Source organism: Chrysoperla carnea, chromosome 2 (assembly GCF_905475395.1).
Source record: "Chrysoperla carnea chromosome 2, inChrCarn1.1, whole genome shotgun sequence".
Taxonomy (NCBI): Eukaryota; Metazoa; Arthropoda; class Insecta; order Neuroptera; family Chrysopidae; genus Chrysoperla; species Chrysoperla carnea.
The window spans coordinates 18,075,305-18,088,984 of NC_058338.1; the positions used below are offsets into that span (position 1 = coordinate 18,075,305).

Consider the following 13,680-nt stretch of genomic DNA (forward strand, 5'->3'; position numbering starts at 1 on the left):
TAATGCATTCAAATTTAGACAAAAATAAACATGCCAGAATTTGAAATATATTAAATTGACACCGGCAAAAAATTTACAAGGTCCCGTAAATGAATCTTTGAATGAACACGAGATATACAGTAAAGTAATTCATATAAATGAGACTTCAGTAGTATTCATCAATTTGTTTTAATTTCTGTTCCCATTTCTGCAATAATGATAAGTAGAAGTTATTGTAATCGAGTTAGGGAAAAATATTGTGAGGTACGCCGTACACAAAATACTATCCAGAGTTTTTCTCCGGGACTGTAAAAGCTACAAAGTTGAAAATTGGTGCGTAGCTTCAAGATATTAGCCTAGAGTCTTTAACTTTATACCAACCCTTTATGATATTTCTAAAAGTAATAATAATATTACAGTATTGAATAGGGCTATCTATCAGAAGTATTGTGGATACCGCCATCCAGTATAAGCCTGACGCCCATAGCGCATTGACTCGTCCGCATAACTATAATTTCTAATTTTATTATTCCCTCAATGGTCAAACCAGTATGGCCTTCACACTGATACTGACAGTAGCAGATTTAAGGGGTGGCAAAGGAGCAGTTAGCCACTGGGCCCTCGAAATGGGCCCCACAAGGGGTCCAAAGTGTATCTATGAAATTCTTTGCATGTTCTGCTCAAAATTTTTTCCAAAAGTATCCGTCCTCGTACATTAAGAAAAACATTTTTTTGCATTCAACTTTTTTTAAGAGAAAAAATCGAATAAAAGGTTTATTTGTGTATTTTTTGGAATGTACATGCTTTAAAATAAAAATTCGGCCGAAATCGAACCGAAAAAATCTACAAAGTCCGAAATTTTAATCGAAAAATTGATTTTTAATGATAAAAATGGGAATACAAGTTGGAGTGTAATCATTTGCAGTGTTTTATATCATTTATTTGTACGTAATGTTAGTATAATTTTTTAGTACACAAATTTTTACACCACAGGTAGTCCCTAGGTACCTCAATACTTCAATGAATCACAGATAATAATCATGTAGATATCATATTATTAAGAGTATCATATAATATAGAGGTGTATTAATATATATATAAGTGTATACAAATAAAAAGAAGCATTTTAGTTTGTTAAATATTATTGTGTTTGAATCAACAACTTTATTTATAAATATCAATCACAACAATATTAATTTAATTAATTAATTTTTTATAATTAATTAATTTAGTTAATGTTCGATTTTATTAGAAAGGTATGTGTTAAAGTGCAATATTTTTTATAATTTTTTTTTTTTAATTTATGCTTAAATTAACATGAAAAATCAAGGTTTTAATCTTGAATTATTATTTATTTATTTTATTTTCATTTTTTCCGATACATATTTTTAAGCACTCCATTTGTGTAATAAATCAAGAGTATATTAAGTTTAGTTCCATAATTGTAACGCTTAGAAATAATATTGATGCTATAAACAAACTTTTAGTATAGATGTTTTTTTAAAATAACCTAAGTAGTTCATTTCTAGTATTTCACCCGTCTGCCTAACTGTCCTTCAGCACGAAAACTCAAAAACGAAATATCGAGCTGAAATTTTTATGTTTTTATGTGTTCAGAACGTAAAAGTGATGTTGAGTTCGTAATCGCGATTTTTAACTGTTAAGAGATAGAAAAATTTCAATACAAACTTTTTATATACATCATTTTTTTCTCAATAGAGCAATTTGGAGAAAAACTTTAATATTCATTTTCCTCCAAACTTGAAAAGATAAAAGTTCGAAAATTTATGGGCAGGTTCAAAAAGTGGCACTATTGATTCTTATTTCAAACCAAACCTACCCGGCAGGAGCAATGTGGTAAATTTGAGAGGGGGATTATTATTAACAAGTTAATAATAATTCATTCGCATTATTAAAACAGAGAATAGATATGGCTAATTGAATTTGTGAAATCAACAATAAATGTAAATAATTTTTTTGAGTTTTGATTAAAATCTGAAATATAGTTTTCGAAAAAGTAATTTTGATAAACTCCCGTAAATTGTCTTAAATTACCTAAAGGAAAATATTATAAAAAGTATTCTGCCGTATTTATTGAAGACATTCTAATATACAACAACAAAAAAAGGCGAAAAAATTTAGATCTCATTCAACTTACAGAGTGATATTTGATTAATTATTGTGATTTAAAAACAATGTGTGAGTCCAATAAACCTTATTTCTAATAATTAAGAGACTATCAAACTATTTTTTTATGTGATTAAACAAACTGTGCTTCTTGAAATAAAATTGTTCTTTACACAAAATATAATTTTTTGTTGTTGATAATAATAGGTTCATAAATAATAAAAAGTTAGAAATGTTAGTTAGAAAAAGTTTTAAAAGTAATTATTGTTTCGACTTTTTGTTACAATGTACTACTACTACTCTTTTTTAAATATACTATTTTGTAAGTAACAACTTCATTAAGTGCAAACACATCACAAAATTATTAATATACTCTTTGTTTCTTATTTAAAAACCACATGAAATGATTCAAAAATTACAATATTTTTTATTATTGACCTTTAAAATTTAAATGAATATAAAGTGGAAAAAATTTGAATAAAATCTACCTAAAAAAATTGTTTCTAAAAAGATTGTTATTGTTTCTATTCCTAATAAGAAAACGTGTAGTTACAAATTGTGCTGCAATCATGTTATTTTTTATCCGATAGTTTTGCTCAATTCAAATATCTACAAAATTGATAGATGGATTTCGATATAATTTTAATCGTCATATAAAACTTTGTATGCGTGTGAATGGTAAGCATTTCTAATGCGAGTTTTCATAATGCAAAAAAATCGCTCACACAAAAATCAAAAAGATAGCGTATCGATATCAATAATTACTGTTGCTTTATCCTTATTTTTATCTTAAAAATACCTGATTTAAACGTAAATAATTTTTCGAAACATAGTTTTTGTCTCAAAATTGCTGCTACCAAAGATTGTAATTACAATTTTTGAGTAAACCATGAGAGTAATTTATGTTTATGAAAAGCATTTTTTTGTAGTATACAATTAACTTCATTTAGTGGGCGTAAAAATTTGGGGGGGGTGGGGTTAGCTACCAAAAATTGATATTAAGTGTAAGGTTGATATCAGCTGTTTCGAATGAAAAATCCGTTCCAACAAATTATCCATTCTAAAGTTATGGAAGAAAAGCTATTTCAAAATAGCAATTTTAAAAGCGTATAGTCCCAAAACAGGGCAAGTTTTATTAGGACAAGTTGAGCTAAATTGACTTATATCGAGCTGGGCTGTATGTCGTAAAGTGTTGTAAAGACCTTTTCAGGACACGCTGTATAATTATTATCGACTAAACGTACACACCATTTATTAAAATTTAAAAAAAAATCAAACCGTTATATTTATGATATATTTGTCTTTATTTTTACAAAATAAATTGTAAATAGCATTAAATTTGACTTTGATATTATGTTAAATTAAAAATTTAAATAAAAAAATTAAATTAACCACATATTTTTTGGGTAAAACCCAACAGATTCAAATATTTGAATTCATAAGCTATCGTATCTTTCATAGAAGCAAATAAAAATGTATTTCCTATACCAGCAAATACATGTATTTACTATTTAAACTTAATAAAATTATAACTTTAGGAAATAGATGTATATTGTTTCAAATGATTTGCACTAATTTTCAACAGATCTCATGTCGTTATAGATAAACACCAAATTATATATTGTTAACAACAATTAACAAAAGGTATTTAATATAATTATAAATAACAATTGGTAAACAAATAATTAAACATAATTTGTTATTATGAATAATTATTAAATTTACCGGATGACAATGAAATCATTCTTCGAAAATTTGTTTTTTATACAAGTATATAAACTTTCAAATTGGGATAATTTCAAAGCTTATTTTATACTCTTTGTGTTTAAATAAGATTTTCGACCTTGTTAATGCGTGAAGAGGACCTAACCCACGATTTTAACATTAATATATAAAAACAGCAACAAACACCAAAGCAAGTTACTAATATAAATTGTATATTAATAATAAATTAATATCGAAATTTTCCTGGTGGTACAAATAGTTATTTTTTAACTCCAGTAGACCATAATTTTGAGCTTCTTACATGGTTAGTTGTTTAAATACTCCTGAGAAAACTTCTTTTGGTCTTTTTCTAATGCTGAAATTTTAGGTACTATTAATATTTAAAATGTGGAAAATGATTCCCTTAACACTCTGTATAACATATGTGAGAAAATGATTGATAGCTATTTAAACATTGTTCAACAGATTTAAAATTGTTAGTGTTCAAAATAATTGAATCACAACTTATCTTCGTAATTCGAAATATTCGTAATTTTACAAGACATTTTTCTCGTAAGAATTGACTAACAAAGAGAAAAGTGAGTTTTTTAAATTAAGTTATCACAGATCTAAAAAACTGCACCGGCATTTTTTAACTACATTGAAACTGTATAGCACATTATAAGACTTCTACCACTTCAGATTTTCTTGCAAATCTCAGAAAATTCTAAGAATTCATTCAGGGGGAAACCTGCAAATCTAACATGATAGGTAGAAATAGATATTTATTATTTTTAGATTCAGCACCTTTGGTAAAAAGTTTTTTGCAGACCCGTGCTTAGAATAAAAAAAAATCGCATATGCGCCACTTTCCAAGGAATTTAAAAAATAATGTTTTATGCCATATCCGACTCACTGACTAACTCAACATGAGATCTCTAAAACAGTACATCCGATTGACTCAATTCGTGATGGAGACGCTCACAAAGAACGAATTTTTGATAATTTTAACTCCTAAGTGAAAAGGAAAATGCCACATTATCAGCAACTATAATGAGCTGTATTTTATGTTCAGATAAATTAAGGTTCCGTATCAAAAAATCGAAACCCATGAAATTGTCAATAAAAGGGGATATAAGTGAAAGCCAAGGAGGTGTAGGGCAGATAACCCCTAGTTATGTAATAAATGCAACATTATAGAATATATTTTTAGCAACTTCCTAAAATATAGAGGTCAAAAGATTGTTAAAAATTACTTGAATGAAATCAATAAAATAATATATAATATGCAAAATGTATATAAAATTTTTGAATATAGGTTAACTGAGGTCAACTTATTCGTACATATAAGTACATTTTTACACAGCTACATACCTACATTACTAACTAACATTAACATATAATAATACATTGAATTGATGATTAACCAAATCAACTCAATAATCATTGGACCACATTACAAATATCACCATAAACATTCAAATTAAACTTGTTTTTCGTGTATCTCTTCTACCAATATAATTATATACATTGCAAAAATTGTAAAATATAACATACAAGCCGTGCCCTGCGGCTTTGCTCGCATTAAATTACTTTTTATTTGGTTTTTTATTGTTTAATAACATGTGACCCTTCATTTTGCCTCGTGAACTTTAACTTCAAAAACAAAAACATATTAAAAATTATTTAAATTGTTTGACTGTTCAATCGATTATCTACAAAGTGTGCCGAAAATTCGCTTACTCCACTTCGGAATGTGATTACGTACTAAAGAAGAAGAAAGATGTAAAAATGTAGATCCGGAATTAATTAAGAAAGACAAGTGCAAGAAAATTACCATTTTTTTCTCTTTTTTTTTAATCCCAATCACGTCCCTTAAGTAGTGGAAAAGACGGACTTTCGGACACCCTACTTGACCCATCAAAATTTTATCCAGCAAAAAAACTTAAAGTTTTCCTTTTTCGGATTCGTGACTCGAAAATTGCGGCAAATTTATTGATTTTATAAAAATCTAACTTTGGGTTAAAATGTAGAGTTTTGTTCGGAAATAAAACCTTTTCCAAAATGCAGAAAATATTATTTCCTCACGAATGTTTCGGAAAACATTTAGCTTAGATGAACAAAAACTTATACCATACTTCGGAATGTAACAGACAATACCTTAGGAAGCCACTAATCAAGTTTCAACCAAATTGAAATTCTTTTTTCTATTGAAAATAGGATACAATTTATTTTTCAGTAGAAAAATTTGAGCCATAAAAGAATAGAAAATTTTCAATGATTGTAATGTTTACCCTTAAAATTGGAAAAGCCCATCGAATTTTCATTTGTGAACCGATTCTTATGTATATTCACCGATTTCTCAGCCAAATGTGGACCAATTTTGAAAAACCAACGAAAAATGTACAAAAAAGTTTTAAAAAATTTTTAAAGTACCAACTCCAGCCAATCAATAATTTCCTTGTGACCAATTACGTTTTGAATTCAATACCAAATAATCGATTTTTACCTAAGGATATGGTTAGCGCTGAATTCACAGTGTAATTGCTCAGAAGAAAATTATTGATAGGAGTCAATAAATTAAAAATAATTTTTTACTTTTGGTGTCAGTTTTCGTCGGTTTTTTTTTGCCAAAAATTTTGTATGTATCCAGAAGCGAGAATTGGATTATTTTACTGTTAAAGTGTATAAATTGAAAAGTGTATACTTATTTTGTAAAAGAAACACAGCTAATTTTATATTGCCATGAGAGTTTAAAATAAATACATATTAGTGCAGGCGCTGGAAGGAGTTTAGTATGCTAAATATGAGGATTGCCTTCTGTCTTTTGATACATGCTCAGAAAATCTTATAGATTACTATTCCGGATGTTGCCAGAAACATTATTTTTCCATTTTTAGTATTATCCTTCACAGAAACAGTTAAATGTCAATTTTTTAACAAAGTAAAGCTACCCTAGATTTCTTGAATCATTTACACTTTGAAAAAACTTCAAAAAGGCCATTTAAAAATCTGAAAAACAAAGCTAAAAAATTAAATTTTTAAGCTTATTAAAATTCTAAAATAATCTTTGAACATTCTTTCATATAAGTAATTACAGGTTACTTGATTCTAGATTTTTCAATTCTTAAATAGATGTTTATCGGTTTGTGTTTCGGAAAATGGAGCAATAACATTTCGGGCAACAAAAGGTATATTAATCTGTAAACTTTTCTAAGCATGTGTCAATAAACAGAATGCAGCCCTCATATTTTGCGCACTCAACTCCATCCAGCGCCATGTCTATATAGTATATGTACGTACACGTTATGTATGAGGCAGGTGAAATGGCAGCTGCAAGATTTGAACGAAATAAATATACAGAATGTGAAGTTAAACAAAACCTTTTGGGAAATATTCTTCAAACTAAATAACTAGTTACGAGACGTGTTCGGGGATGTTGAGCTTTTCTGTTGCTGTTGAACTTAAAATAATAATTAGGCAGTGTTTTACGGAAATAAGAGCAGGATAGATTAAGGATTGAACATTTTTATCAAAAATTTTCAGTTTTGATTGTCAATTTTGTTATAACTTGATGAAAAATAAGTATACAAATTTTTAATATCTGCTTTATTTTTAAAAATATCGATTACTATAATAATATACCGAACTAGCTGTGAACTACCCGCTTTGCTGGGCAACATCCCCACTTCATTTCCTTGCGTTGGATAACAGTTTTGTAATGTACACGTCATGCTCTTTTATTTGATACCCCACTTAGGTATATTTGTAAATATTCGATAATTCCTTCCCACTTTCTCGCTACACCTTTCTACCCTCCGAAGGTTAAAAGTAGATAAAAACAATAGATCTTTGAAGCTGGTTGTATATCGTGTCAATATTTGAGCTTAATCGATGCACAACTTTTTTAGTTTTTTAAGCATATCCCTTTCAACCCCTATTTCAACCCCTTAATCTACTATAATATGGATGTATTATACATAAAAACCTTCCTCTTGAATCACTCTATCTATTAAAAAAACCGCACCAAAATCCGTTGCGTAGTTTCAAAGATTTAAGCGTACAAAGGGACATAGGGACATAGGGACAGAAAAAGCGACTTTGTTTTATAATATGTAGTGATTCGAAAGCTAAGCCAGTTCCTTAAGAAATTTTTTTAACATAATATCTTATTATTAAATACTTATACGAACTGCTTATATTATTTGGAACTTCTTGCGTATATTTTAAAAATTAATTACTCTCAAAAGTCGATATTTTATGCATATATTTATATCAGTTTTCACCGGATACAATGATAAGCAAAATACATTATTGCAATTAATTCTCACTAATTAGTTATTGATAAATTTCTTATTATCAATACTTGTATTCTACACACACGTATAAGTTAATGCATTGCGAAAATTACAGAACCGGATTAGCTATTAGGTAAAAAAAAGACTGTTTTACTAATTTCTACTAGCCCTGTGTAGAAATTCACAAAATTGAACTCAATCCAATAAATTATAATTGACTTTATTAATTGTCTAAATGTTTTAATGAATTTAATATTTGAAGGAAGTTTCTCCAAACGTTTTACTAAATAAAATACAAACAAAAAGGGAAACCGGGCCTGCTAATATAATCAACGAAAACTTTTAACATAATACCTATATTCTTTTTTTATAATTACATAAATTTCTTCAATTTATCATCATTTTCATTATTATTATATGTGATCTGAAAGTCACCAAGCACCTAATAACAGCCTATAGATAACTCCTAGAAATTCCTTTTTTATATGTTTGTTTTAACAAAACAAATTTATTACTAATTTTTTCTTACCAGTTAAAAAATAGACTTTTTATGAAATAGATTTATGACCTATTCTATTCGTAATCACTTTTTGGTATATTCCGACTTCTGAAATATCGTGAGAAGCTTCTAGTTAGGTTCTGATCTCAATACTCTCACGACTGCAAAACTTTTTAACGACTAGTTTTCCGAGAGTTAACGTCTTAACGAGAGTACCTAGCAAAATGGCTTTCTGTGAAACTTTCCCAAACCAACCCCAAAATTTTCTTCGAATCGTTCTGATCACAGCTCTCACGATCACAAATTTTTTAACGAGTAGTTTTCGAGCTTCAGGCGATCAAAGCTACACATACATTATAGTTATATAGCTTTTGATCAGAACGATTCGAAGAACATTTTGGGGTCGATTTGAAAAAAATCTAATAGGAATCTAATAGGAATTACTATTAGTAACAATTAAAATAATTAATTTACCATTTAATATATTACAAACTTGTCTGGATTGTTTAATCCGTTCAAATTAAGGAATTTTGGGTTGACACCCTGTCATTCAAAGACTTTTATGCCAACCTGTATTATTACTCTGCAAGAATTCTTGTGATAAATAAATAATTAATGAAATTATAAAAATAGTTATAGCGACACTTTCATATAAATATAATGAATTAAATATAGTTTTACTTTCATTTACAGTGAATTGATAAAAACACAATTACAAGGATGAATGAATTAGACACAAGCTACCATCATTATCCACAATATCATCCTCCACAATACCATACAAGTAATGCTGGAGATTGTTTCACAAAATGTCCATCATTTGATGTGAACGAATTAGGACCATTTTTAAGTGCAACTTGTTCATTATTACCATCGGTTATATTGTTTATGTCATTGTTAGAGAAATACGTACGCCGACAATGTGATATTGTGGATCCATGCGCACGCGTTAAATCATTAAATGAAAAATTTAATCATAACTATGATAAATTAAATGATTATTTAAATCAAAAGAACTATTCATTTATTATTGTTGGTGGTGGATCAGCTGGAAATGTGGTTGCTGCACGTTTAGCAGAAATCCATCATTGGAATGTATTATTGATTGAAGCTGGACATGATGAACCACCAGGAGCGACAATACCATCAATGACAGCCAGCTTTTGGGGTGAGCAACATGGTATGGATTGGAATTATAAAACTGAACCGCAAGAACATGCTTGCTTAGGCAAACCAGAAAAACGTTGTTCATGGCCACGTGGTAAAGTACTGGGTGGAACAGGTGTTATTAATGGAATGATGTACTTACGTGGTAATCAATATGATTATGATTTATGGGAACAATTGATTAATGATCAAGATGGACATTTATGGAATTGGAACAATGTATTACCATATTTTAAGAAATTAGAATCAACTCAACAAATGAAAGAATTAAATTTAGATCCAAAATATCATGGTACAACTGGTCCAATGACTGTTTCACAATTCCCATATCAACCACCGTTTGCACATGATATCCTAGCGGCTGCAAAACAACAAGGTCTGCCAGTTTCTGATGATTTAAATGATCCAAAACGTTTAATTGGTTTTGCAATTACCCAGACCAACAATAGGTATGTATGCAATCAATATACAGGTTGTTTTTTAATTGACTGCAGAACTCCGGACTTGCAAAATAAGCTTATTAAAACAGACGAAAAAGCTCTTTATCAAATTTCGATCTGAGGCCTAATTTTTAAGATATGGCCATTAAAATTAAAATATTCTGTGGGTGGGGGTCATCTGAAATATTAAAATATTATATACAGTAATCTCGATAGTCGGGACTGTATACGATATGAGCGTAAAGGGCGGCAATTATTATTTCTTGCCCGGAGGGGCTAAATAGCTAGATGGGGCGCCTCGAATGTGTCTGCCTAGAATCTAGAAAATTAAAGTAAATTAAAAATTGATTTCTGTTAATCTCTACTTAGGATTCAAGCGAAATTTCCTTTCCAGGCACATAGACTCCATATTATGAAATTTAATGGGCGAAATTTTATTTCGGATAATATAACTTATTCAACATTGTCCTTATTTTCAACCTAAAATAAGATACTTATAAATAAAATGTTTATTTATAGAAATGGAACACGACTGTCATCAGCTAAAGCTTATCTACGACCACATTACAAGAAACCAAATCTAGACATCCTTTTGAATACAACCGTTTTAAAATTATTAATCAACGAAAAAACAAAAGCTGCTTATGGTTTACAATATCAAATTAATAACAACGACAAAGTGTATGAAATTAAAAATGTTGAAAAAGAAATTATTTTATCAAGTGGCACATTAAATTCACCAAAACTATTATTGGCAAGTGGAGTTGGACCGAAAAAAGATTTAGAAGAGGCAGGAATCAAACCAATTCATGATTTACCAGGCGTTGGTCAAAATTTGTTAAATCATGTTGCATATGGTTTAAGTTTCTTGTTAAAGAATTTAACAAAAACCAATCATATTAATTATGCTTCAGTAATGGAATATTTATTTGAACGAAATGGACCATTATCTGGCAGTGGAATGGCACAATTAACTGGAATATTCCCATCAAAATATACAAATGCAAGTTATCCAGATTTACAGTTATTCTTTGGTGGATTTTATGCAAGTTGTGGTGATGGTGCAATTGAAGTTGAACACGAATGTGAAGGACAAGAATCGAAACCAAAACAAACTGAATTCTTTTCAATCAGTGTTGTTAATTTACATCCAAAATCTAAAGGATACTTAAAATTAGCTTCAGACAAAGATTATTTAACAAAACCACCAGCAATGCAACCAAAATATTTATCGGAAATCGATGATGTTAAAGTAATCATTGACGGTATTAATTTGGTTTTGAATAATTTCACAAAAGCACAAATACTACAAGATAAATATCAAATTTACTTTATTGAACCTACAATGCCTGCAAATTGTGAAAGTTTAACTAAATTCAGTGATGAATATTGGGAATGTGCAATTCGTCATAATACTGGTCCAGAAAATCACCAGGTTGGTACATTCGCATTCGAATCCTTCCCAAAGCCTACATCAATTTTTCTCATCGAAATTACTTTGATTTAAATTTTTAGTGACTTTTCTCAAAGATCGCCTTTTATTTTTTGTTTAATAGTCTTGCTACCAGTTATCTGTTTTTTTATCGGCGCACCATTAACAAGTGGGGAAAAGTAACCAATTTCGATTCTGATACCTTTTATGAGCAAACAAAGTTCATCAAGTTTTATAAAAAGGTCTAAATTGTAGTTATCTTTCAAAATCTTGGTGTTTATCAAACTTTCGTAAAGATATGCACCTTTTAAAAATTAGTAATTTCTCTTCTTTTAGAAATTTCACAAATGACTCAAATTCCGTGATGTTAGAAAAAAAATTTAGTGAGAGAGAAAGGTTGGGCGAAAGCATTCAACGTTCTTGAAGGGTTAAGTTGAAAATATAGATAGTTTTTCAGACAAACTCCTGAGCTTATTTGTTTAGAGCTTTATTTTGTGTCACCGTACTTTTTTCGATAAATTTTACGACTTTCGAATTTTTTTGTAAAATTTGTAATTAGTACTATATCCTAAAGAAAAATATCTGGAGAAATTGTTTTAACAGGTTTAATATTTTAACAGGTTGGAACATGTAAAATGGGATCCGAGAAGGATGAGATGAGTGTTGTATCACCGAAATTATTAGTACATGGTTTAAAGAATGTACGTGTTATTGACGGAAGTGTGATGCCATATTTACCATCGAGTAATACACAAGGACCAATATTTATGATTGGTGAAAAAGGTGCTGATTTTATTAAAGAATATTGGTTAGGTATGTGGATGCAACAAAAACATACTGGTTTCTATCCATGGAATAATCCATCATGGAATAGTCCTCAATGGAATCGTCATAATTATCCTGGATCACCATCATGGAGTTCATCTGGATTACCATCATGGAGTTCACATGGTCCACACGGTCCACATGGATCACACGGACCCCCGGGTCCTCATAAACATTGGTAAATTTTAGGGTATAAATGATCTAATTTATTGAAATAATTTATTAATTACAAAAATATATTTAATTTTCAATGGAATATAAGTGTGTTATTTATTATTAATAAACCAATAGTCTTCGCCTACATATAAATATATTTAACGTAGGCGTTAAGCCGTTAATTTCACTTCCTTTTGTTTGTAGGATTATAATCAAAGCATATACACAGAAAAATAAAAATGCGACACTTTTATTTGTTACTAGCAGATACCCACCCACTTTGCTGGAAAATTTCTCCTTTCGACTATCACGTTATAGCTTTCACTTATTCACCCTTTTGTTCACAATTTTATGGATTTTAATTTTTTTGAAAATGAAGTTTTGCTCATGATACTCGCTGACATTGTAACTTTCTAAAGGTCCAATCATTACATTAACCTGATTTTTATACTTTTCGGATCAATTACATCAATTATACTGTTTTTGAGTTTCATCAAATTCCAAAACAAAATTTTTTTTTGCGTTTTTCTCGATTTTTTCAAAGGGGTACGTACCCCTTAAAAAAATTGCAAAATATAGAAAAAATTTTTGTATCTCCAATTTCGATAAAACTCAGTATATAAGGTAATTTTGACCCAAAAAGTACAAAAATCGGGTGCATTTGACGATTTGTCTAATAGTTTTTGAGATACGCACTAAAATTGATCCAAATATTGCGATATCTCAGAAACTCTGCATCCAATCATTAAATTAACCTGATTTTTATAATTTTTGGGCCAAAATTACCCCATCCACCCAGTTTCATCAAATTCCAAAACAAAAATTTTTTTTTGCGTTTTTCTCGATTTTTTCAAAGGGGTACCCCTTAAAAAAATTGCAAAAAATCAAAAAATTTTTGTTATCTCCAACTTCGATAAAACTCAGTATATAAGGTAATTTTGACCCAAAAAGTACAAAAATAGGGTGCATTTGTTGACTGGTCGAATAGTTTTTGAGATACGGGCTAAAATCGATCCAAATATTGCGATATCTCCGAAACTCTGCATCCAATCA

General features: G+C 29.3%; 1 protein-coding gene across 1 annotated transcript; it reads left to right on the forward strand.

The window, feature by feature from the left end:
* The first annotated feature begins 1,185 nt into the window (after nt 1–1,185).
* On the forward strand, nt 1,186–12,705 carry LOC123292454 (glucose dehydrogenase [FAD, quinone]-like). The gene is made up of 4 exons (XM_044873122.1): nt 1,186–1,235; nt 9,301–10,223; nt 10,734–11,649; nt 12,267–12,705. Exons 2-4 carry the CDS (start codon nt 9,328–9,330, stop codon nt 12,651–12,653), a joined length of 2,199 nt encoding a protein of 732 aa, XP_044729057.1. The 5' UTR covers nt 1,186–1,235; nt 9,301–9,327; the 3' UTR covers nt 12,654–12,705.
* Nucleotides 12,706–13,680: the final 975 nt, after the last annotated feature.

Coding starts and splice junctions, on each gene's coding strand:
- LOC123292454 (XM_044873122.1), top strand. CDS start 9,328: ATGAATGAATTAGACACAAGCTACCATCATTATCCACAATATCATCCT. Junction 10,224..10,733: donor ATTACCCAGACCAACAATAG/GTATGTATGCAA, acceptor GTTTATTTATAG/AAATGGAACACGACTGTCAT. Junction 11,650..12,266: donor CTGGTCCAGAAAATCACCAG/GTTGGTACATTC, acceptor ATATTTTAACAG/GTTGGAACATGTAAAATGGG.